This window comes from Capricornis sumatraensis, chromosome 9 (assembly GCF_032405125.1).
Source record: "Capricornis sumatraensis isolate serow.1 chromosome 9, serow.2, whole genome shotgun sequence".
NCBI lineage: Eukaryota > Metazoa > Chordata > Mammalia > Artiodactyla > Bovidae > Capricornis > Capricornis sumatraensis.
In genome coordinates, this window is record NC_091077.1 from 49702491 (window position 1) to 49728024 (window position 25534).

General features: G+C 37.1%; 1 protein-coding gene across 1 annotated transcript in view; it reads left to right on the plus strand.

Annotated features, from left to right (window-relative positions):
• Nucleotides 1-25534, plus strand: part of CTNNA1 (catenin alpha 1) — a 174219-nt gene that overhangs the window by 16908 nt on the left and 131777 nt on the right. Inside the window, exons 2-3 of the mRNA XM_068980319.1 lie at nt 8718-8824; nt 9893-10088. Coding sequence (XP_068836420.1) covers nt 8720-8824; nt 9893-10088 — 301 coding nt within the window. The 5' untranslated portion in view covers nt 8718-8719. The remainder of the gene's footprint in view (nt 1-8717; nt 8825-9892; nt 10089-25534) is intronic.

Genomic DNA, 25534 nt, shown 5'->3' on the forward strand with positions numbered 1-25534 from the left:
GTCTTTGGAGAAGGTATGTAGCTCTTTGCATGAATGAGGCCATTTGCCAACAGTCAGCCTCCCTGGTTCTGGAGGAGCTGTGCTTTTCCTTTCTGCTTATTGCTTCTCCATTTCTCTCTCTCATGAAGATTGCTAGTCAACTGCCCACTGTCTGCCCCTTTCTGAATTTATAGTGAGCTTTTGCTTTATAGCTAGGATTGCTATTTATAAGGTATTGAAGACTGACTAACTACAGTTTAACATTTTATTTAATTTCACCAAGCATGATCCCCTCCTGGAAAAACCTCAGGTTGCTGTAATTCATTAAGGTTGGCTAGCTCTAGTAGGTTTTGTAATAGATCTTGTGAAGGAGTACTCTGTAAGTTAATTGGAAAACTAGAAATTGCCTAGAGTTTAAAAGTTATTTGTTTAGCTACTTTAAATGATGTCATTAATTGTAGAGAAGCAGAAGATATGACTAGGATTGAGGTAGGAGCTTTGTCTTGGTAGGCTTGTAAATATTTTAAAATCATATTGCATAAAAATAATTCAGCTAATACTGTGTCTGCTCTGCATAAAGCGTCTTTGCTTAAAGCACCTTGCCAGCAACTTAAGGCTTGTAAAGACACATAAGCATAGTTGTCATCTTTAAACTTACAATACAGCTAGGGTTACCACAGTCTAAACCTGGGAAAAATTAAATTACATTTAATGAAACAATTCAGAGGCTATTGAGAGATCATTTCAGTGAAGGGAATACTAGAATTTCAGAACTGAAAAGACTTGGAGCTTAGAATTCAACCCCTTTCATTTTGTAGATGAGAAAACAGGATTCAGAAAGCTGAGGTAACTTGCCTGATGTCAGAGAAAAAATAAATAATGAAGCTGGTTCCAGGAGCCATGTTCTTTCCAGAGAATGTGTTTTCATTAGATTTTAAATGTTTCTACCTCTACTTTTTGAAATCCTTTTAGGGTTGTAGTCACAAAAGCATAACTTGATTTTGTAGTATAGTTTAATCACATTTGGTGTCACTCATGGCAGGACCTTTGATTAAAGATGCATCACAAAGCAGTCTGCCTCCTTCATGGTTGTTAAGGGACTGGAAAACACACTGAATGGGCTCTCAGTTTTCAAGTGTCAGTGTATTTCAAGTTTCTCAATGGAAGTGAGTGAGGGAGGGAATCCTTTGCCTTAACATCTTTAGTGGGAGCCTGAATCTAGTGTATCTTAGGGGAGATGCTGAAGACCTCCTCAGAGACATTACTTAAGAGGATGTGAAGTTCTGGAATGTATAATCAGAAAGGACTTCATGGGAAAATCTTTAGTGACTGCAAAGTGGTGACTGAAAGGGCAAACATAGTACTCAGACATGATTGTTCCATACAGTGGTAAACTTTTTTGGAACAAGTTTCTAACATTAAATTTGGAAAATTTAAGATAAAAATCTGCATCTTCGGATCTCTTTAAAAATTGAATGATCTGCCGGCCTTAGATGTGTGTAATAAAGACTGCTGGGGCTCATGGGAAGCTGGGCACAGGCATTTCCCATTTACCAGTTCCCAGACCCAGAGAGATGAGGGTTGTTTGAATTTTGTTATTGTCTTTACACTCTGCCTTTTTTTCCAGTTAACAAGAAAGTGAAATTATTTTATACCCCAGAGTATCAAAATTAGGGAAACAAAAGACAAAAAGACATTTTTTGAGAATGTTTTTATCCTTTTTTTTCAACATGTGTATGATAATCAGGTGACTCTTGTTCTTTCTCTAAGGCAATTCTAATTTTTCTCCAAGTGTCTGAAGCCTTTTTACCCCATGACTGGACTGGTCCAGTTTGCCCAGGCTCACCTTGGGCAGCTTGTTCCCTCTTTGAGTTATCTGTGAATAGCTGTACTTTTCCTTGGCAGCTTTTCTGTGGCCTGAACCCTGTCTTTTAGCTAAGAATTCTCATCCTGGTCTTCAGTTTTGCTCACTGGGCTTGAGCTGTGAATTCTGAAGCAATAAGAATGCATGTGTACGGTGTTTAGATTATGATTTGCGGGTTTTCAAAAGTGATCAAGTCCTCAGGCTCAGTGCCTTTCCCCAGGCAAGGATTAACCTAATGTTTTTCTCTGGGCTCCTTTCATGAAGACTTTTTATTTCAAGAGAAAATGAGCATATTTCTTGGGAAAGTGAATTGTGTCGTGCTTGTTTAATAATTAAAATCCAAATGTGAAAATGTGACTACACATCTACTTGCAAGTAGCTTCACTTAAGTTGTCTTTGGGCTCATTCCCTCTACAACCTTTGAAATATTTTCTGTTTTGTGTTGATACGGTGGCTGGAATGCTAGGATACAGAAATGTGGGATGCATGGGGAAAATAATTCCTTCTGAAATGTCTTATCTTTGACATTTCATGACATTTGCTTGAGCTACAGTTGTCAGCCCTGTAGCGATATAGACTGGTCCCATCTCCTAGGTTTACTGACTTGGATTGATCAGTTTAGTGGACAAATAATCTTTAAAAACCAGAGTATAGGCTTTACACAGTATGGGTGTAGAGAGAGCAAATTTGCCCACTTGAAATGAGACAAATTCCGTGGAAACTGGCATTCTTTGTTACCAGATTAAGCAAACCTACATTCCTTTTGGCATCCTGTTTTCAGGGATTTTATAATTTGTTTAATTTTATTCATTTATTTGGCTGTGCTGGGTATTCATTGCTGCATGGGCTTTTCTCTAGTTGTGCTGAGTGGAGGGGGGTGGGTCGCTGTTCTCCAGTTGTCTCACATGGGCTTTTCATTGTGGCAGCTTGTCTTACTGCGAAGCACAGGCTTTATAGAGTTTTGGGGCTTCAGTAATTGTGGCATGTGGGCTCAATAGTTGTGGCTCATGGGTTCTAGAGTGCTGGGTCAGTAGTGATGGTGCAAGGGGCTTAGTTGCTCTGTGGCATGTGGGATCTCCCTGAACCAGGGATTGATCCGATGTCTCCTGCATTGGCAGGTGGATTCTTTATCACTGAGCCAACAGGGAAGCCTAGGTTCTAGAATTTTTGATGCTTACATAAGTCTTTGTGAAATGTTAGATGATGCTTGCAGTAATATTTTCAGCAATATCTAAAGGAGTCTTACCTGTTTGTGCCTCAGGCATTCATTTAGGGGAGCGGATACAGACTGATGTTTATATATTAAAGTTGTTAGGAGTGGACTAGTCACAGACATGTGCAGTTCTGCTTTGTCCATTCAAATATGAGATGTAGACGTCTGTTGCTTTTCTGTAGAGGGTCTAGAACTGTGCTGTCTGATAAGGTAGTCGTTAGTGGCTATTTAACATTAAAATGAAATAAAAATAATAAAAAAAAAGTTCTCAGCTACATTAGCCATTTCAGGACATCTCTCTCCTTCCTTGCCCTTTTCCCCCTTCTCCCCTCTGCTTCCCCTTCCTCTCTCCTGCTCCCTCTCTCCATCCCTTCTCCCTATCCCACATTCTTCCATTCAGTTTCCCTCTGTTCCTTATCTCCTTCTGTCTCCCTTTTTCATTCTTCTTTGAGTATATGTTATATTTAAGAAATTATTTTTTTTCTAAACCATAGGAGAGTAAGTTGTAGATATCATTCCCATTATGTGCAATAAGGACATAGCTACAATACAATGACGAGAATTTTCAAAATTTAACATTGATATATTACTACTTATTATCTATTTCAGAATCCCTGATCAAATTATATCAGTTGTCTCAATTGTTTCTTATTCCTAGTGCAATTTTCAGTCCAGAATGACTGCATTTAGTTTTCATGTCTTTTTTTAGCCTCTTTTAATTTGGAAGTATTTCTCAGCCTCTTTGTTTTTCCTACCTTGACATTTTTGAAGACTGTAGCTAGTTACTTTATAGAATATCCATTACTTTGAGTTTGTCTGATGTTTCCTTTTGACAGGATTGGGGTTATGTAACTTTGAAATACCACAGAAGGCAATGGTGTATCCTTCTTATTGCATTGTATTAGGAAGTACATGATGTCCATTTATCCCATTATTAGGGATATTTTTGTCACTTGGCTAAGGTGGTGTCTGCCAAGTTTCTGCTCTGCAGAGTTAAATACTTTTATTTCCCCTCTTGGTAATCAGTTGGTAATCTCTTGGGAGTTACTATGAGACTATGTAAATACTCAGTTTCCTTTTTATTTAAATTTATTTTTAATTGGAAGATAATTGCTTTACAGTGTTGTATTGGTTTCTGCTGTACAACAACAATGTGAATCAGTCATTAGTATACATATATCCCTTTGTGCTTGAACTTTACCTCCCCCATCCCACCCCTCTAGGTTGCCACAGAGCACTGGGTTAATACTCAGTTTCTTGGTAATCTTTTCACCTGTTTGCTTTAGCATTCTTTGCTAATTCTTGCCTGAATATATTGTGAGGTTTCTTAAATGGTGATTTTTCTGTATGTGTTACTCCTTCTCCATATGTTAGCTGATTTCCTATTATGGAAGAACTTTTCCTTCTTTGTTGGTGTTATCATGGATTCATTTAACTCAGTGGATCATCGTCTGTTTAATTTTCACACAAGCCCTCTAAAGATAGTGATAATCTTTTTTTTTTAAGTAAATGATAGCCTTATTTTATAAATGAAGAAACAAGTTCAAAGTGGTTGAGTGATGATCAAGCATGCCTTTTGATTATATTGTCCTCCTTGCAGCTTGTAAAATAAAGATTCTACTTCTTTCATTACAAAAGCAACTTTCTAAATAGCTGTAATTTTATAAAATCAGAGAAGACAATTGTGAAAAAAGAAAGTTAACACCACTCTTAATCCCCCAATCTTAAGATGTAAACGTTGTTAATATTTTGGCTTATATATCCCACTGCAGTTGTACTTCATATTGTTTTTGAAATCTACTTTCTGTCTTCAGTAGTCTGTATTTTGAACATTTTCTCATAAACCTCTACAACATTTTCTTTATTTTTAAGATGAGAAATTTCAGGTGTACCCAGTCACGTCACATGATCTCCATCTGGATTTAATAGTTATGAATATTTTTAAATAATTTGTGATCTCTCTGTGTATGTTTACTTTTGCTGAATTTGAAAATTGCAGTCATCCTGACATTTGATTTCTAAAGATTTCAGTACGCATCTCCTAAAAATAGTCCTTTTTCTATACAGCTGCAGTTCATTATCACACCTATGAAAGAAAGAAAAAAAGTGAAAGTTAAGTTGCTCAGTCGTGCTCTTTGCGACCCCTTGGACTGGAGCCCACTAGGCTTCTCTGTCCACGGGATTCTCCAGGCAAGAATACTGGAGTGGGTTGCCATTTCCTTCTCCAGGGGATCTTCCCAACCCAGGGATCGAACCCAGGTCTCCCGCATTGCAGGCAGACGCTTTAACCTCTGAGCCACCAGGGAAGCCAGCTATGAAACTGAGCATTAATTCCATAATATAATCTAATTTGTTGTTGTTCAGTCGCCAAGTCGTGTCCAACTCTTTGCGACCCCAAGCATGCATTTCATACTGTCCTTGGGGTTCTCCAGGCAAGAATACTGGAGCTGGTTGCCATTTCCTCCTCCAGTGAATATAATATTTAATATAAAAATTTACCAGTTTTCCTACAAATGTCTTCTTAATAGCGTTTTGTTTCAAACCAGGATCCGAATGAGATATGTGTCTTGCATTAGATTCTTTTGTCTCCTGAGTCTTTTAGTGTAAATTATGTCCCACACCCCCATACTGACTTTTTGAAGAGTTAAGGCCCCATTGTTTTATAAGAATGCCTTATATTCCAATTGTCTGTTCCCATGTGGTGTTTAACATGCATCTGTATCCCTTATATACTTCTGTGAAATTCAGTTCAGGTTAGGATTTTTTAACCTGCACTGAATGTGGGTTGGAAAAGTTTTGTCTTCATTATTATTAATAGGAATTTATTATTAACAATAGAAAACAAACTCCAACTTCAGTTGAACCTATAACTTTGTCCCAACAGTAGGAATCTCAGTGCTTTTCATACATGAAGTAATTGTAATCTATCTTGAAAAAGTGTGTGTTCATTTTACTTTGAAGTAGTTATCAGAATTCTTGACATCTTATTTAGTATGTTAATAAAGAGCATATATATTGCTTTTGATAGCTAAATCTCAATATATATGTTTCCTTTGTAATCTTTTGAATTGTATTTCATGCATTAAGAAAAAAATTCTGAGAAAGGGTCTGTAGCTGCATTGTGCAGTACTGAAGCCTCTATCCACACATGGCTACTGAGCACTGGAAAGGTGACTTGTCTGAATGTAAATATGCCTTAAGTGTAAAACACATCCTCGATTTCCAACACTTAGTACTTTGTACGGAGAAGGCAGTGGCACCCCACTCCAGTACTCTTGCCTGGAAAATCCCATGGATGGAGGAGCCTGGTGGACCGCAGTCCACGGGGTTGCTATGAGTCGGACACGACTGAGCGACTTCACTTTCACTTTTCACTTTGATGCATTGGAGGAGGAAATGGCAATCCACTCCAGTGTTCTTGCTTGGAGAATCCCAGGGACAGGGGAGCTGTCCCAGGGACAGATGGACTGCCGTCTCTGGGGTCGCACATGGTCGGACACAACTGAAGCAACTTAGCAGCAGCAGCAGCAGTACTTTGTAAACCATCTTATGTAATCAGTAACTTAGAAAAATCAGTTATGTAATGAAATGATAATATTCTGGATATACTGTGTTAAATAAATATATTATTGAAATTAATTCATTAGTTTCTTTCTACTTTTTAATGTGGCTACTAGAAAAATTTAAATTGCATAGGTGGCTTGTATTGTATTTCTGCCAGACAACATTAGTCTGTAAGATTCACAAGACTGCTTAAGGGATCCATGCATTGAAAAAGGCTTAGAATCCCTATGCAGAGGCTTCATTAGACTCAGGTTAAATATTTAATTTTCATTTTGCTCTTGGACAATTAACTTTGCTCAGTTTATAGTAATACTGGGGCTCTTGAAAAACATCTAAAACTTTTTTTTTTTCATTAAGAATACTTTTTAGGGAATATAGGGCACTTCACATGGCAAGGCATGGCATGTGAGGCATGTAATATCAGAGTTGCATTATTAGCAGTGCTAAATTTTGTTACTTAAGGAGATGGCCATTAGATCTCAATGTTGTAAAGGTATGTCTTGCCCCATTTGTAATTAGTTAAGTAAAACCTGTCAGGTGATACTTTGGCACCTTATAAATAGTCTGTTCCCCACTAGTCCATCACCTAATGGTGTTAACATCCATTGATAGTCCTAGTTTGAATCAGTTATTACATTGGGGTTTACAAATGGTCATTTTCTAATTCTGTTGAACATTTATTGTACAGAAATTTTCTTCTCACCCATTTCTTTCCTTTTGAGAATCATTAGAGCTTCCCCTGTGGCTCAGAGGTAAAAAATCCACCTGCAGTGCAAGAGAACATGGGTTGGGTCAGGAAGATCCCCTGGAGGAAGGCATGGCAGCCCAAACCAGAGGAGCCTGGTGGCCTATGGTCCATAGGGTTGCAGAGTTGGACACAATTGAAGCGACTGACCATGCATGGTCATAGGATGGCTAATAGGCAGTTACAGTCATCTTCTTGATATTCAACTTGTGAATTTAGCCAGTGGAGCCCTTGGTTCTTGTATCTTTTTAATATGCTCTTGTTAGTCATTGTGTCTTTCCTTGCTTTCTGCACAATAGGATATATCAGACCTGGAATATACCTTAAAAAAATTTTTTTTAAGCAATTAATATTTAATAGAAATAAAGACCTGGGCAGTGAGAATACTATTATTTCTTCCTAAATTTTGTTAATGTAGTTTTTTAAGAGCAGCACAGTATCCCATTTTGTGATTGGTTCTGTGATTTGTTTATTTAGTGGTCTATTTTTTGAAAATGGGTAGTTTCCAGTTTTTAATGACTATATATAGTGCTTTTGTAAACATCATTGTACCCAGGTTTTTCCATGGACCTTCATTTTCCCTTTAGAGTGAAAATCAAGAGGTAAAAATTCATAAGAATGCAGCCTTTTAAGATTTGTATTTCTATGAACAGTTTGTTTATATTAGTGTTTACCTCATCTACATACCTCACCTGTTTTTCTGTTTAATCTTCGAGGCACTACTTTTAGAAGCAAACACCAACTGCTTGGTATTATGGCTGAAGTCTTTTCCCTTAGTCTTAAAGCCTCTGTCTAATGGAAGTTTACCTTGACAGTGATACAGTGATACTTGACTAGGTGTGACTTGAAATTTCTTCGGGCTGTGAGTGATAATAGCGGTCGGTGCAGAAGACAGTAGATTGAAGTGTTAGGTTTTAATACAGTAAGATAAGATATTCTCTAAGAATCCATCAGAAAATGAAGTGAGGTTTACCTTTTAGCTAATAAGTGTATTATAACCATTGCAGAATAAGACAAATCAGCATCTTCTGTATTAGCCTTCTTTTCCTTGAGCTTTTCATCGTGATTCTAGGTTAGCATGAAAAAACTGGAGGTAGAAGTGCCTTGGTGCCAAAGAAGCCCAAGGGGAAAAGCTCATGATTGGCAATGCCCTCTTGTAGTACCCATAATGTTTGTAAACGCAAAATCTTATATGTAAGAGTTACTGGGCCCTCATGTGCAGGCTGGTAAGAATTTCTTTCATCTTGTGGTGATTGTAACTTTCTGGTGTAAAAAAGTCCTTGAGTAGGAGAAGATTTTTTATGTTTCATATGTGTGTTTGATATTTGCCTGACTCGCTGTTTCTCTTTCAGAAATGACTGCTGTCCACACAGGCAACATAAACTTCAAATGGGACCCCAAAAGTCTAGAGATCAGGACTCTGGCAGTTGAAAGACTGTTAGAGCCTCTTGTTACCCAGGTAAGAATCTGCAAACAAATACATAGTTGTTATAATATGGTTCCATAATTGTAGGCCTGGGTAATAAACACAGGGCAAAGTTGTTTAGTTCAAAGCTTAATTTGAGTGGTTGAGTTTAGGCTGATAGTAATGAGACAGTTTGGCTCCACTAATAATTAAATATTTATGTGTGGATTCATTTAGCCTTTTAGAAATATATTTGATGCCATTGTCTTCAGTCTTGATTGGCAGTAATAGGGGCTAGTAGTATGCAGTGCATTACCACTTAATACTTAAAAGTATTTCTAAGAAAAATAGGATATGGAACCTTGACTATTAATATTAAGTCTGTTCACCCTGCTTAATACACCTTTTGTTGTCCAGGATCAATTAGAAGGTCATTTAATTTGAGAGTGTAGCTTTGGTATGCTCTGTTACAAATACAAATATCACAGTGTGATGACATTTCATTAAACTGTTAGCAGCTTGCTGTGCACATGTAGCATTGTGGCACGTGTATGTGTCTGTATGTGAGTGAGGGAGACAGACCTTGTACTCGAGCACGAAAACGAGAGGTAGTGGCATGGTTGCAGTCGCCATCTGCTGTGATTTTGGAGCTCAAGAAAATAAATATTTTAAATATAAATATAAAATAAATATTTTTAAATTATAAATAAATTATTTTCTTGGACTCCAAAATTCATTGTTAACCTCTTTCTAAACTTCTTGATGACCATAATAGAGACATGTAATTTGTTTGTTGTTAGTTTTTAATCTGTAAAATGAAGCTTAAAAGCCTAATGATCATGTTTGAGAAATTAAAATATTCATTCTATTTCTTAACTTACATATTGAGATAGCTAAATTATTTTGGAAACTAAATATGATATATCATTGCTGAATATTTTAAAATATGGAGAGAATTTTATCTTATTTGTTAATACTTATTAGAGTCTCATAAATGGAATGTTTCATTTTACTATGAGTAATTTATTCTTGCTATCTGTAAAGATGTTACTCTTAGTGTTTTTTTTTTATTCTTTTAATTTTAGTTGGCTACAGTTTAATTTTCAAAATTGAAACTTTTAGGTTACAACCTTGGTAAACACCAATAGCAAGGGGCCCTCTAATAAGAAGAGAGGTCGTTCTAAGAAGGCCCATGTTTTGGCTGCATCTGTTGAACAAGCAACTGAGAATTTCTTGGAGAAGGGGGATAAAATTGCAAAGGAGAGTCAGTTTCTCAAGGAGGAGCTTGTGGCTGCTGTAGAAGATGTTCGAAAACAAGGTAGGTCAATACCACTTTTTGTATGGAGAGAGCCAGGCTTTTCTAGAAAAATAATCCTTGAAGGTGACTTTGTGGTCAATATTTTCATTCTTATATATTGCCAGTTGCTCAAGTAACTACAAACATTCACTTGTTGGAAATGTATTAAGTTGTACTGGTTTAAACTTTAATTAGGAGTGATTAACGAACATCTTTTTTGGAGCATCTGAATCCAGTTCTCTTCAATGTTCTAAGTAATAATGTAACACAATTTGATGGGAAATATATGGGGCAGAAGTTTATCTTTTATCCTGTGTAATATGTTAATTTGTGCTAAAGATACAGGGGTGATAAAATAGAAAAATGTTTAGCAATTCTGAAAATAACCTAGACAGTGTCTCTTTCTGTCAGACTGATAGGTTAAATCAGCCATGCATATTTGCATTGGCTTGAGTTTAAAATAATTTAAATGTGAGCTTAAAGGAAACATGTTTTGGGAAACTCAGAATTAATAAGAAGTGAAATGGTAACCCACAGCTTACCAATGGTTACTGTTAGAAAAACTGCCATCATTATGATGTAATAATCATGATAAGAGGACCTTATTTTCTTAAAAAATTTATTTTATATTGGAGTATAGTTGATTAACAATGTTAGTTTCATGTGTACAGCAAAGTGATTCAGTTATACGTGTATCTATCTTTTTTTATTCTCTTTCATATTCTTTTTCCATTTAGGTTGTTACAGAATATTGAACAGAGCTCCCTGTGCTATATAGTAGGTTCTTTTTGCTTATCTAGATAAGAGGACTTTAAATCTGAAAGAATAACTTCTTGACCTGTAGTTTTTTGTTAAACTTCTGGTCCAGCAAGAGAACTTCAACAAAAACATAGGTGGTGTGTTTTTTGTTTTTTTTTTTTCTTTTTTTAGGGCTGTTGGCTATCAGCGCAGGGGAGCTGACTCCTGTGCTCTGTGCATGAGCTCTACTGGTCTTTGGGAGAGCCTCAGTGGCCCTCTGGCTGACAGCAGTATACATAGTCCACTGGAGTCTTAAGTCAAATCCATCCCTGTGACAGTACCCAAAAAGGGCAAGGCATTAAATGGAGATGCTATCTCCTAATGTTCTGAGTTCGTGAATAGATATTTCTAATACTGAAAATGGTGAGATTACTTAAGTTCCATAATTGTAGCTGAGTGGATGTGTTAGTTTTCTCTGGCTGCCATAGTAAATGACTACTAACTTGGTAACTTAGAACAACAGAAATTCATTTTTTTGGCATTCTGGAGGCTAGATATCTGAAATCAAGGTGTCAGCAGGATTCATTCTTTCTTGGGGCCTTAGATGAAAACGGTTCCATATTCTTTCCTAGCTTCTGCTTGTTGCTGGCAATCCTTGGTGTTCCTTGACAGGTAGACAGGTCCCTCCAATATCTGGCTTTTTTTGTCACATGTATCTGTGTTGCCAAGTTCTCTCTTATGAGGATGTTAGTCATTGAATTGGGGTCCACTCTAATCTAGGATAACCTCATCTTAATTTGGTTATATCTACAAGGACCCTGTATCTGAATAAGGCCACACAGATTCTGGGAGGATCTAAATTTTGGAGGGATACTGTTCAACCTGGCAGAGTGAATTTTGAATGAATTTAAAGTGATTTAATTGTCTGATTCAGGACCATTTTTGAGCTTTTTGTTGAGGAAATCAGGATGACTGTTACTTCTCTGCCCTCTGTGAGAAAGTTTTGCTTCCTTGGTCTTCTTGCTTCTCCTAATGAAACTCACAGTATTAACAGGTGAATTTGGTCAAGTGTTTATGGGTCTACAGAGACATTTATTTTCAAAATAAGTTGAATTGTAACAAATAACTTTTTTCCCCTACTATATATGTTCCTTGTTCCAGAAGTTACTCTGATACACATCTGTAGCAATTGTGATATAATACACGCTCCCAAGCACAGCCCCGCCCCTCCCAATTGTGAATGCACATCTAAATTTCAGTTTCTGTTATTTTTGTTTGTATCTGAGACAATTTTTTATGAATCATAAATGCTTATCTGTTCTGGTACAGCTTTGCAATTATTTTTGATCTGTTCATGATCTAGTCTCCATAATTTTCCTTCTTGCAGGAAAACAAAACAACTAAAACTAAAGCAAACGTATAACTGCCTCCCATCACTGTTACTGTGTCAGATGTGAAAAACTGGAGTGCTTTGCCTTTCTTCTGTTGACTTACTTTTTTCTTTGGTGAATGTTAACAAATAGTGATACAGTCTCTCTCCTATGACAAATAGAACAAAATGTATGATAGTGGTTAAGCACAGATTCCTGAGTCAACCAAACCTTGTAGGTTATGTTGTTGAAGCTATTTACTCATCATTTGAAACCCTGCAGTGATGTTAATATATGAAGATTCTTTAACACCTTTTCTTTTAAAAATGAGGCCTAACTTTGATTTTCTTGAATATGTGTTGTACTTAGAGACTCTTACTTAGTTCTGTAAAAAATAGAATGTGGTGTGGAAGTTACACTATCTTAAGCAAAGTCATAAGGAGAATTGTGTTTTCCTATCACTTTCTCATGGATTATTGTCTCGGGGGAAGCTGGCTAGGTTATGAGGACACTCAGGAGGTCTTGTGGAGAGGAACTGATGTTTCTTGTACCAGTTTACCAAGCATGTAACCAGGCCATCTTGGAAGATCATCCAACTACAGTTAAGTTTCAGATGATGGCAGCCCCAGCCAACCCTGAATTCCTGACCCACAGAAAACTTGGGGAGATAATAAATGTTTAAGATACTTACTTGGGGGTAATTTATTGGGCAGAAATATATAATTAATACAGAAACCTTTCCCAGGCTTGCTTTCAGCAGTCCTGAGCACTTATGGAAAACTCTGACCTAACTGCTTTGAATTTTACTGGTATATAAAATGTAGAGTAATTACGATTTATCAAGAACTCCATAGTGGATTGACTAATGAAGTAGAGTTCTTCGCATTTCAAGTCTGTTGCTTATCCATTGGAACATCCTTTAATTGCTAAAGGATGTATAAAAAGATGCTTTTGTTCTGAATCAGTGTGGGCTACTTTCATCTAGTACAAGTTGGCCAAGCAGTAAGGATTTTAGACCTTATTGGCGATAAGGTTTCTCTTAACACTATTGAGTTCAGCAGTTGTGTTGGGAAAGCAGCTATTCAGTGTAAAAACAAATGGGCATGGCTATATTCCAGTAAAACTTGTTTATGAAAACGGTGGATTGGCTAGGTTTGACCCACAGGCCATAGTTAGCTGACCTCTGATCTAGGGTTAAAGATGTGAGCTTACTGTCTTCGAATAAATAGTTGATTAGGTTCTTATTTAAAATGCTTTTGAGCCAAAAATTGAACCTTCTATATCTTTTGAGCTTGTTTAAGCCCTGTCTGTGTTCTTCTGTGCAATCATTAATAATCAGAGACTTGATTGTATGCAGTTTTTCAGCATAACTTTCTTTTTGTATTTGCCCCTGATTACATAAATAATAAACACAAACATTTGTGAGGGCACTAAAACCTTATCATAACACTGTCAGTGGGTAAAACATACACGTACATAAATGCAGGGTTGCTTTACCTCAAGACCAGGTGAGTCTCCTGTGGTGGACGGGAGCCAGTTACCAATCGCATGGCCTCCAAACCCCTGTGAAACAGGGGTTTTGTTGTACTGCTTGTCAGCCCAAATTAGTTGCTAACTACCTGATACAGACTGAAGCTTACAGGTGTCTCTTAGGATGTGTTTTTTGGGGACCCTGCCCACCCTCACATTTCCCACTCTGATTAGGTCATTCTTACCTTTATACTTTTTCTTCCTAGATCTTGGCACAGTGATAGTTAAATAGCTAGTTATCTTCCCCTCTTAGACTCCAGCAGCATAGGTTCTGTGATGGTCTGACAACTGTTTTCCGTGGCAGCTATCATGGTGCCTGTCTATGATAGGCACTTAAATGTTTGAGGAACGTAATTGACTATGTTCTCCAAGAAGTATGTGAGAAAAGATGTTTCTTAAAAATTAAGATGTTTTTGCCCCAGTGCCAAATGTAAGTACTGGGATACTGGTGGAGAATCTTACCTTTAAAAAAAAAAAAAAAGAGAATTCACTTAACATAAAATTCACCATTTTAAAATGTATATAATTCAGTGGTTTTTAGCAGAGTTGTGCAGCTTCACCATTATTTAATTCCAGAACATATTCGCCACTCCCAAAATAAATCTCATACCCATTAGCAGCCTTTACTTATACATACATACTTTAACAGTACCTGTGTGTTGCAAAGAGTATCTAAAAGTATTTCATGAATACTGGAATAGGGCTCTGATGAGAAGGTTAGGGGGCATCCAAGAGGCAGAGATGGGAAAGCCTAATTGACATTTGTTTGAAAAGAGGGGAGACATTTAAAAAGGAGGACCAGTGATGATAGTAATAAATAGGAAGTTAAGTGATGAGGAATGGTTTCTTCTCGAAAAGTGTTTTTTAATCCATTAGCTACAATTTACAGTAGATCTCAAAGGCCAAGAACAGAGACTTGTTGCTGCATCAGTAACTTCTTCCCTACAGCCCATGGGCATTTCTGGGTGAACGAGGGAGAAGGTCCCAAGAGTTTCAGGTGCACCTTTATGTATTCTCATATTCTCACACGGCTTCTAAAGATACTCTTCTCAGCAAAGGGCTAGATGATTGGTGAGCTGCAGGTTCACAACAGTGGATTTCCTGGGGAGAAACTTGTGTTAGGCCAGAGTAGGGAAAGGGCTGGGTGACCATGTGCAGTCTCTCGTGAAGAGAGACTGTTTTGGGGAATTCCCTGGAGGTTCATTGTTTAGGACTCTGTGCTTCCACTGTAGGGGGCCTGGGTTTGATTCCTGGTCAAGAAACTAGGATTGAGCATGTAGTGCAGAGTGGCCAAAGTAATATTAAAAAGGGAGAGAGAGACTGTCTTCTAGCAGACAGGAGGCTGTTTTTACTGTTTTTTGGTCTCGGAGCTTATAATCAGGACATACGGACATAAATAGCATGAGTAGCATGCAAAGAACGAAATTAGAAGGTCCATGTGGGATTAGAAAAGCTTCCTGAAGGTGTACTGGATCTTGAAAGGTAAAAGAAGGGAGGGAGAAAAAGTCATTCAAGTAAGGAAAGCAGCAGACAAAGCAAGATGTGCACGGGGAGCAGTGAAGGCTCTGAGTGGAGAGGAGTGCTAGGAGGAGAGGTTGGATATGAAAGAGCTTGGAGCTAGATTTTAGAGGGTGGCTTGGAATGCCAAGTGAAGAAGGGAGCACTATCAGGGAAATGATAACAAGTTAGAGTTCTGTGGCTGGAATAGGTCTCCCAGGTTCAGGTACCCATATACTTAAATATATCTAGTGACACAGGACTTGCACCTCTGGAAGCAGCTTTTTCCAAATGGCTTTGTGTTTATTTTTAACACCTTTTTCGTCTTAAATTAAACTGAAATATGTTTCCTTAACTTTGTTCCTGTTTTAAGAAGTTCTACCATCTGGATAACATGGAATATGAAAAGAAGTGGTGTTTAGGGAAGACTAGTTTCTCAGGTGTGTACAGGAAGCCTTAAAGGGGTTGGGGGAGAGCCTGGAGGCTGGACTAGCAGTCAGGAAACCACTGGGGTCGGGGAGGTGAGATGGTGCTGTTAAGGAAGGGACTGCTGCGACAGATCATGGAGAGGGAGAATTGGCCAGTTGTCATGCAGTCACGCGGTTGCCAAGAGTTGGACACGACTTAGCAACCAAGCACACACGCACACATGCATGCAGGTTTACTGCCAGCTTGGCCAGTATGAATGGCTGCTCTTTCTTTATAGACAGAGCTGAGGGACCTGGTATGTGAAAAATTAAAATAACCTTCCTCAGACATTAATCACTTAGGGTATATAATAAAAAGTAACATTTTTTTTAACTTTTAATTTTGATTAACAAGGAGTTGCACATATAGTATAGAGTAGTCCAGTATACCATTTACCCGGTTTCCCTCAATGGTTACATTTTATGGAACTATAGTACTATATCAGCAGCAGGAAATTGACATTGGCACAGCATTTCTCCGGTTTTAACCTGTGAAGATTTGTACAACCACCTCTGCAAACAAGATACACAACTATTCCATCACCACAAAGCTCTCCCTCTTGATACCTGTTATAGTCATACCCATGTTGCTTACATTCCCCATCATCTCTCACCCTTGGCATCTAATCTGTCTCCATCTCTAGTTCTGTCATTTCAAGAATATTGTATAAATGGAATCATACAATGTATGATCTTTTGAGATTGGCTTTCCCTACTCCCCCGCCCCCCCCCCAGCACACACACACACACACACCTCAACATGCTGCCCTTGAGAGCCCTCCAATTGGTGTATCAATAGTTTGTAGCTTTCTAATTACAGGCAGGTATACTGTGAGTACTCTGTGATGTGAATGTAACCTGTCTTTTCACCCTCTTAACAGATCTAAGTTTTAAATAGCATACTAAGTTTTTAATTTTGGTGAAGTCCAATTTATTGATTCCCCTCTCCCAATGTATGGAATATGCTTTCGGTGTCATGTCTAAGAATTCTTTAACAAGCTTTATTTAGCTCATGAAGATTTTCTCCTATTTTCTTTTAGAAATTCTATGTTTAACTTTTAACTCTTGGGGTCATTTTGGATTATTTCTGTTCAGCATGTGAGGTTTAGATTGAGTTCTTTTTTCCTTTGTGAACATCTAGTTGTTCAAGTATCATTTGTTGAAAAGACTATTTCATTGAGTTGTTTTTGCACCCTGTTAGAAATCAGTCAGCTGGGGAAAAAAAGTCAAGCTGTACTTGTGTGGGATTATTTCTGGGTTCTCTATTTTGTTCTATTATCTATGTGTCTATCACTCAGCCAATGCTCACAGTCTTTATTGCTGTAGTTATGAGTCTCAAAATTGGGTTGAGTGATTTCTCCTTCTTTATTCTTTTTCTAAATTGTTTTAGCTGTTTTTTTTTTTTTTGCTTTTCCACGTAAATCTTAGATAATCTTGTCTATAGAAAATCTGGGATTTTGATAGGGATTACATTAAACTTTGGGGAGAGTCAACATTTTTACTCTGTTGAGTTTTTTAGGAACAAAATACATTTTCATCTATTTAGATCTTTTAAAAATTTCTTTCATTGCTGTCTATATATATACAATACATATATCCTCTATATTTTATTAGATTTACATTTTTGGGGGTTATTATAATCTTTATTTAGTTTTCTGTTTCTTTTTAATTCCTTGGCTACATATATGCATTTTATTTCTAGTTTATACCATTTTAGTGTTTTCTTTTAAAAATTTTAAAGTAATTACAGGCATTATTTTTATGATTTACTATAACCTTGGTATTTATAATCTTTAAAACTATATACTTTCTATTGTATCATTTCCCTGTTATTGGACTTAGTTATTTTTATGTTTTTGATATAAAAATGCTGTTATAAGTGAACACTATACATATAATGTTTTCCCTTTAAAAAATTTATATCTTTAAATACATTTCCTGGAGTAGGAATACAGGAGCACAGATCTTTTAAAAAAAACATTAAGAGTATATAAAGAAAGAAAGACTGTGAAGAAAGCTGAGCGTTGAAGAATTGATGCTTTTGAACTGTGGTGTTGGAGACTCTTGAGAGTCCCTTTGACAGCAAGGAGATCCAACCAGTCCATCCTAAAGGAAATCAGTCCTGAATATTCATTGTAAGGACTGATGCTGAAGCTCCAATACTTTGGCCACCTGATGCAAAGAGCTGACTCATTTGAAAAGACCCTGATGCTGGGAAAGATTGAAGGTGGGAGGATAAGGGGACGATAGAGGGTGAGATGGCTGTATGGCATCACTGACATGATGGACATTAGTTTGAGTAGGTTCTGGGAGTTGGTGATGGACAGGGAAACCTGGCATGCTGCAGTCCATGGAGTCAGACTGCAAAGAGTTGGACGTGACTGAGCAACTGAACTGAAGAATATGTATTTACAGTATATATATAGCAAAGTATACATATTGGTGTACAGTTTGGAGGAGTTTCCAATATATGTGTTCTCATCTAACTACCATTCAGAAAGTTTCCTCAGGGACTTAGATTTTAGGACTTCAAAACGTTCTAAATTGTTCTCTAGTAGGGCTTCCAGGTGGTACTAGTGATAAAGAACACACCTACCAATGCAGGAGACGTAAGAGACACGGGTTTGATCCCTGGGTTGGAAAGATCCCCTGGAGAAGGCCATGGCAACCCACTCCAGTATTCTTGAATCCCATAGACAAGAGGAGCCTGGTGGGCTACAGTTCATAGGGTCACAAAGAGTCAGACTCAACTGAATCGACTTAGCACAGCACAGCACATATAGGGTTGTATCTGTCTATCTTGCTTAATATTCATATAACCTCACCCATTACAAGATACAGAAACTCAACTCAAACTTGTTTAAACAAAAAGAGACTTTTGGGGTCTTTGTTGTTGTTGAGTTGCTAAGTTGTGTCTGACTCTGTGACACCATGGACTGTAGCCCTCCAGGCTCCTCTGTCCATACAGTTTCCCAGGCAAGAATACTGGAGTGGGTTGCCATTTCCTTCTCCAGGGGATCTTCTGACCCAGGGATTGAACCTGTGTCTCCTGCTTGGCAGGTGGATTCTTTACCACTGAGCCACCTGGGAAATTCTTACGAGTTTTAGTTTGGCAATTCCAGGAGTAGATCCAGAGTTCAAGCATAGCCAGATGTGACTGACTGAAAGGATGCATGACTTTCTTCATCATTTGTCTCCTTGTGTTTACTTCTATTTCCATATATACATATTGGATAAGATGCCCACCTCTAGTTGAAAGTGGTCATACTAGTTTTTTCATCCCAGCAGATTAAAGTTTTCTTAGTGTTTATATCTTAGTCACGGAGGGGATTGGTTAGGTTTGCTTTGGTCATTCTCAGCACTGAAACACTTCCTACTGCCTAGTTTTTTCATCCCAGCAGATAAAAGTTTTCTTAGTGTTTATATCTTAGTCATGGAGGGGATTGGTTAGCTTTAGCTTTGGTCTTTCTCAGCACTGAAACACTTCCTACTGCCAAAGGAGTGTCACCCCAGGACACAAGGAATGTGGGTGCTCCCCGTTCTTCAAAGGAACAGAGAATATAATAATAATAATATGATGTTTAATGAAAGCAAATTATCCTTCTTGAAAATTAATGGATAGTCCATTAATATTTTTTGCTGTCTTCAGAGGTGTAAAATGCTACTTTCTTTTTAAAAATTTGCATTGTTGGCAGTAACTGAGGTTGACCATTTCTTTGTGTTTATGAATATATCTGAAACATGGTGCTTGTGAGAGTCTCTAGGGCAGTGATAAGTATTTATAAATAGTAGTGCTCCTTTGCAGATTTGTTGAATCCTTGTTATTTTTCTTATTGATTTGAATTCTGCCAGGTTTTCAAAAACTGAGACTTGGTTTATTGGCCCGGAGATGCTAATCTTCTAGTTTCTCATCGCTAGTCTATTGGTATGCAGAGGTAGCATTAACTTGGCGTTGAGAATCAAGACATGATTGTGTCTGTCTGTAGTGATTTTAATGGTGGGACCTGATTTATGGTAGTCCTTGAAAAGGTGGTTGAGTTCTGCTGAATAGAGCAAAGACTGCAGCTAAATCCATGCCTCTTACTGCCTCACAGACTTTTTGTTCCATGACTGCCTTGCTACTAACTACACCTAGTCACCTCTCATTCACATGGTGAACAACATGAAAATATCTAGATAATTCACTGTAATAATCCTCTCCAATATTTGAAATTTTCTCTAATATTGGAAAAACATTTAATAGTAACACCTACATACCCCTTCTCTCTAAGTGGATAGAAGGTGAAAATAAGTAAATTTTTTTTTACTAAATGTCCTTGTTCAGTAAACAGAAAGCAAACATTTTAATGTTTGGCTTATAGTTTTCCACCTTTCATGTCTGTTTATGTCAGGCAGTATTTGTGTTAAGATTTTTTTGGAGACTTTTCCAGTTCTGGTTTTGGGATCATAATTCCTTTTGAGGTAAACTTTGATTATAATACAAGCCCATTATCCTTGAATAGGAGAAGGACTTTAGCTTATGAGAACAGTCAGTGTTGTTCAGTACTTAATTGAAGTTGTTACAGGAACTGTCTTTTCTGTAGGAAGTGTCTTGTCACTTAGAGCAAGAAAGCAATGTTTATTGGTCTTCTAAAACAATAGTTAAAGCTGTTGAGTTTACCAGCTTCTTGTGATCTTAGCAGTTATAGTTCATTGGTGACTTGGACTTGTTGCACAAATGTCTTCTTAGCTTTTTTAAATCTTGAAAGTACAGAATTACTTGATAAAACTGGCTTTTAAGGACATTGTCATAAAGAAGGGATAGGCAGTGAGGGTTTTAAATTGATATTGAGACATTCTTTTATTTATCATAGTAATTATATAGTGAAATTGAGGACAGAGAGGCCTTCTTCCTTGTTATGTGTGTGAATGATTTGTATAAAGGGAGAAAATGGTATATACATATGGAGAAATGTGTGTGCATCCACAGGTATATGTGTGTGATTGTACGTGTGTGTGTGTGTGTGTGTGTGTGTGTGTGTATTTATTTTATTGTAAATCTTGGCAAGGCAGTTTTAGGGAAAATAATCATGTATTTTATCCCCGACAAAAGAATATTGAGCACAAGCTGTCAGGCTCTTGAGGCATAATTTTCTCCCTGGCAACTGACTAGAGTCAGATTGAAGGAGGTGAAAATTGGTCTCCTGTCCAGTGCAGATGTTGACAGCTTTAGACTGATGTATCCACATCTAATATAGGCAGCCTGCAAGATACATGTTAAAAGGCAGATGTGATCAGGACAAAGCAGCTGTCAATGACTGTTTTAAGTAGGATTTGAGAGGTAGACAGGAGACAGAGTGAAGTCTGGGCTTGCTAAGTTCATGATGTGAAGACTTGAAACATAGCTTCGAGAAGCTTTGTGTGGGTGTGTGAGAGAGACTGCATTTTAATTTGTCTGGTGCTGTTAGTGTGGTTTTATTCAGGTTAGAATCATGAGCTGGATCTTATACATGGACTGTTCAGTTTTTCACAGGAGAAAAATGACAAGTATTCCTACCCTGGAATATTGAGTACGGGCTTCAGAAAGCGTTAATGATGCTATGGAAGAGCAATAGCAGAGAAACATTTAACATTTTGAAAAAGATTAAATTTAAGTTAATTAGGTTTCCAGATTAGTGTAATCACATTCTTCATTAAACTTAACAAGAAATCAGCTGATTTTTCTCATACTCTTGCTTTAAGTTCTGCCTTCTCACTTGTTATCCTGTCTTTTCCCCTTGCTGTCTCAGTAGATTTTTTTATCCTGTTCACTGCTTATTTTTCTGGATGTCCCTCTTTGTGTGATCCTGTGATGGCTGTATTTGTTGTTTAAAGGGCTACCAATTCCTACCCTTCATATGTTCCTGAGGACTGTGATTAATTTAAAACTTGTTCATCATTGACCCCTGTTCCTCCACTCTATTTAATCCATTTTCTGTTGCTCTTCATTTAACTTGAACAGGAAAAGCAAAATATAAATTCCAAAAAATCATTAACTGGTTGTCATCCAGGTGTTTTACGTCTTAAAGTTGTCTGTTTGACTTAAACGGTAAGTCTTTAGGGTGAAGGCTGTATTTTCTTTCATTTGGGATGTGTCAGGGATGCTGTCCACTTCTGGATCACTGTCCTTGTGTGAGCATGTGCTACTTTGCAGAGACTTGGGTTCCAATGTAGCCATCTTGAGATTGAGGAAAGGAGAATGAAGTTTTTAAATCCTAATGTTTCCTGTCATTTTGAAATTGCTCCTCCCTTTTTTTCAAAGTCTTGTTAAACTCACAAAAATAATAGTACTAACCAGGATAATACTTTTAAGATACAGTGGATAATATTCCTGCCTTAATGTATTTGTACATTGTAGCTGAGGAAGTTAGATACTGAATTTTTGACTTTGGCCTGACTTCAACCATGATGTAGAAACGTGGTTTCTACTAGTTAATTTCTTAAGAAAGTGATTCCAAGTTGAAATGCATGTTATGCATTTATTTGAATGTGTAATCAGGAAGTAAGTGCCTCTCTTTGGGGTGTTTTTGAATAGCAGCAGGGCACACTTGAATTAGTAAGGAAAAATGAGAACATGAATATGTGTGGTACTCTATTTTAATTTTTTTTAAAAATCCATTCTGTCTACTAGAAAAAGTAGAAATTCAAAACTCCTTTTCTTACCCACAGTGGATGGAGAAGGATGTAGTTTCAGAGTTTTTCTAGGTGTTCCCTGAACTGATTCAGATGGAGTTATAGTGTTTAAATAACATGATATTAAATATTCTGGGTTGATTTTCTAAAGATAAACAGTTTTGTGGATTAAAAACGGCATCCCAGGAAAATTAAAAATGTCATCTCTCAGAAACTCTTCGAATCATGGTCAGTTTTTCTATAACTATGGAGGTGTCATCCAGGGGTCTGTGGTTTTAGCCAAATATCCCTCATTGATGAATGTAAAGGTGAAGGCGAAGAGGATTAACTGTTTCATTCATGCTCATCTGAGTGTCATAGGGCGTGTGAATTATGCCAGATATATTCCACCATTTGGTTCCTCCCCATAAGTACTATGTTATAAAATCTGTTTTTCTTTGCAAGTATACTGCCAGTTTGTCTTCATTGATGAGCATGGAAGATGCCTTACTCTATTACCAAATCATAGAAAATGAATTTAAAAATTTTGAGGACTTGGGGGAAGGGATTGGGACAGGTTAGAAAATGCGTGCTAATCCTTGATTATCTTGAAGTTGGCAAATAATTTTATGAAGACTTGGTCCTATCAATTTATTATTTTATAAGAAGAAAGCTGGTGGCATGATAACAAAGAAATAAAAACAGTTATCAGTTTTTGGTGAGATCCTTTAATCAGATAAATTTAGAAAATTTGGTATAAAGTAAGTTTATCAGTGGAACTAAAGTGATAAAATAACTTTTAAGAATTAGGAATCCTGTGATAGGGAAGTTCTAGGTATTCAAATTTAGGGTTGGGTCTTTTTTTTTTTTTTGCTTTCTACTGTGTTAAAATGCTCATCTGTTAAGTACAGGGCAGTTTGTAACAAACTTAACTGTGATGTTGGTTGCTTGCTTTTTTTTTTCCTCTTCTTCCTCTGGATACTCTGGGTAGAACTAAAAAATTCCTTTAGCAAAAGTTAATTTTTGCAGTTAACATGTTTTTGATAAAGCAAAAAAAGAAGTAAAAATCAGTTATAGTTTTGTTGTTACCCATAGATGAAGTCAATGGTTAATATTTTGATCTAGACCCTTCCAGTTTTAAAAAAAAAAAATTATTTGGCCTTAGTTGTGGTATGTGAGATCCAGTTCCCTGACCAGGGATTGAACCCGGGCCCCATGCGTTGGGAGTGCAGAGTCTTAGCCACCAGACCACCAGGGAAGTCTGCGTTTTTTTTGCCACTTAAATTATTTAGTTTTTTAATTGAAGGATAATTACTTTATAGAATTTTGTGGTTTTCTGCCAAATATCTACAAGAATCAGCCATAGCTACACCCGAGTCTTTGATGAATGTACTGACATGGGTAGAATTATGTTTTGCTCAATTTTACTTTTTTCGCTTAATGGGTCCTGAACAACTTTCAGTATCTTTAAGTATTGTACTATAAGATAAGTTTTAATGGCTGAATAATACCCTCTATGGAGTAATATGATTTAAGGAGGTTATTTTGAACTGGAAAACTGAAGACTCCTCTTTAAATATTGTTTGGACCAGAGTTTTAGTCACTTTTCAGAAATCTAAAAGGAGTGTGATAAATAGCACAGTTTTAAAGACTGAACCTGCCATTGTTAACAAGGATAGTATGAAATATCTGAGAGGATGAAAAATTTTAGCCAGTTAAAATCATTTTGAAATAAAGAGATCAAAGTGACTTGAGCAAGTCCTCCAGGAAATTAGTGGGAGAGGGGGAATCAGAATTCCACATATGGTCATGAAATTGATCATGAAATGAATAAATAATTGGAACATCTTTAAGATGATAAATGGCTTTAAACTCTTCTCCTGGACACCTCTGTTGTTTTAACACTGAACTGTATTTGTTGGGCTTCAAAAGCATATTTGGGTGGATATTTTAAAATACCTTTTTTTTTTTTGAATCTGGCCGTTGATAAAATATGCTTTTATAAAATGTTCTGTTTAAGAAATGTCTGTTAAGGTCTGTGTAATAATTGAACTTGTCCTGCAGCAACTCAACAAAAAATAATGACAGTGAGATTGGGGCTGCAAATGGGCCCCTTCATTTTACTCCCTGCCTTTCCATATTTTGGATAAGCTTCTCAAGATAGCTGATTTTACAAAGCTTTTATTTCATAATGTATGCTAATTTTCCTTTTTTGCACTGACACTAGTAGCCATGGGATTTTTTTTATACTTCTAAAAAAAGAAATTTTGCATATAGGCTTTTTTGGAGTGTTTTAAGTTACTCTTTTTTAGGAAAACTTGAGTTTTATGTGTCACAAACATGAATTAAGGATATTTTACATTTTAAAATCATTTGAAGACTTTTTTCTTTAAAAATACATTCATTTTAGAAAGTTCAAAAAGAAAACCCACACAGAGTAGAAAATGATCACCCATCGTGCTACACAACCTGATGATAAACCACCTGTGTTAGTATTTTCATGTATGTTGAAACACCTCCCCCATCCCACCCTAACAATGTAAACACATTGTGATTTTTGTTCTTATTGTACATACAGATTCTTGTATATCTGCCATTTAAGATAGAAATTTTTAAAAATTCATTTTTTTCATTAATAAAGATACCTGAAGTGGGTGGATTATGTAATTTACAGAAGATAAACCATGTTCCTTTGCTGGGCTGGCAGAGTTCTTTTCTTTCTGGACCTAAAGGTAGTAAAAGTTCTGGCCAAGGAACATATTAGAAGTATCCTTCAGTTTAGTTCAGTTCAGTTTCTCGGTTGTGTCCGACTCTTTGGGATCCCATGGACTGCAGCATGCCAGGCCTCCCTGTCCAGCACCGACTCCCAGAGTATACCCAAATCTTAGTATTGCTTTTCGGAGAAGTATAACTTTATCTTTTGAGTCTCCTCAGATGTTTAGTGAAGTGAAGTCGCTCAGTCGTGTCTGACTCTTTGCGACCCCATGGACTGTAGCCTACCAGGCTCCTCCCTCCATGGGTTTCTCCAGGCAAGGGTACTGGAATGGGTTGCCATTTCCTTCTCCAGGGGATCTTCCCTGACCCAGGGATTGAACCGGGATCTCCTGCATTCCAGGGAGACGCTTTAACCTCTGTGCCACCAGGGAGCCCCTTGGATGTTTATCCAAGAGAAATATAACTTAATCTTTTGAGTCTCCTTGAGATGTTTCCATAGCTAAATTTCTGAGGACTTAAT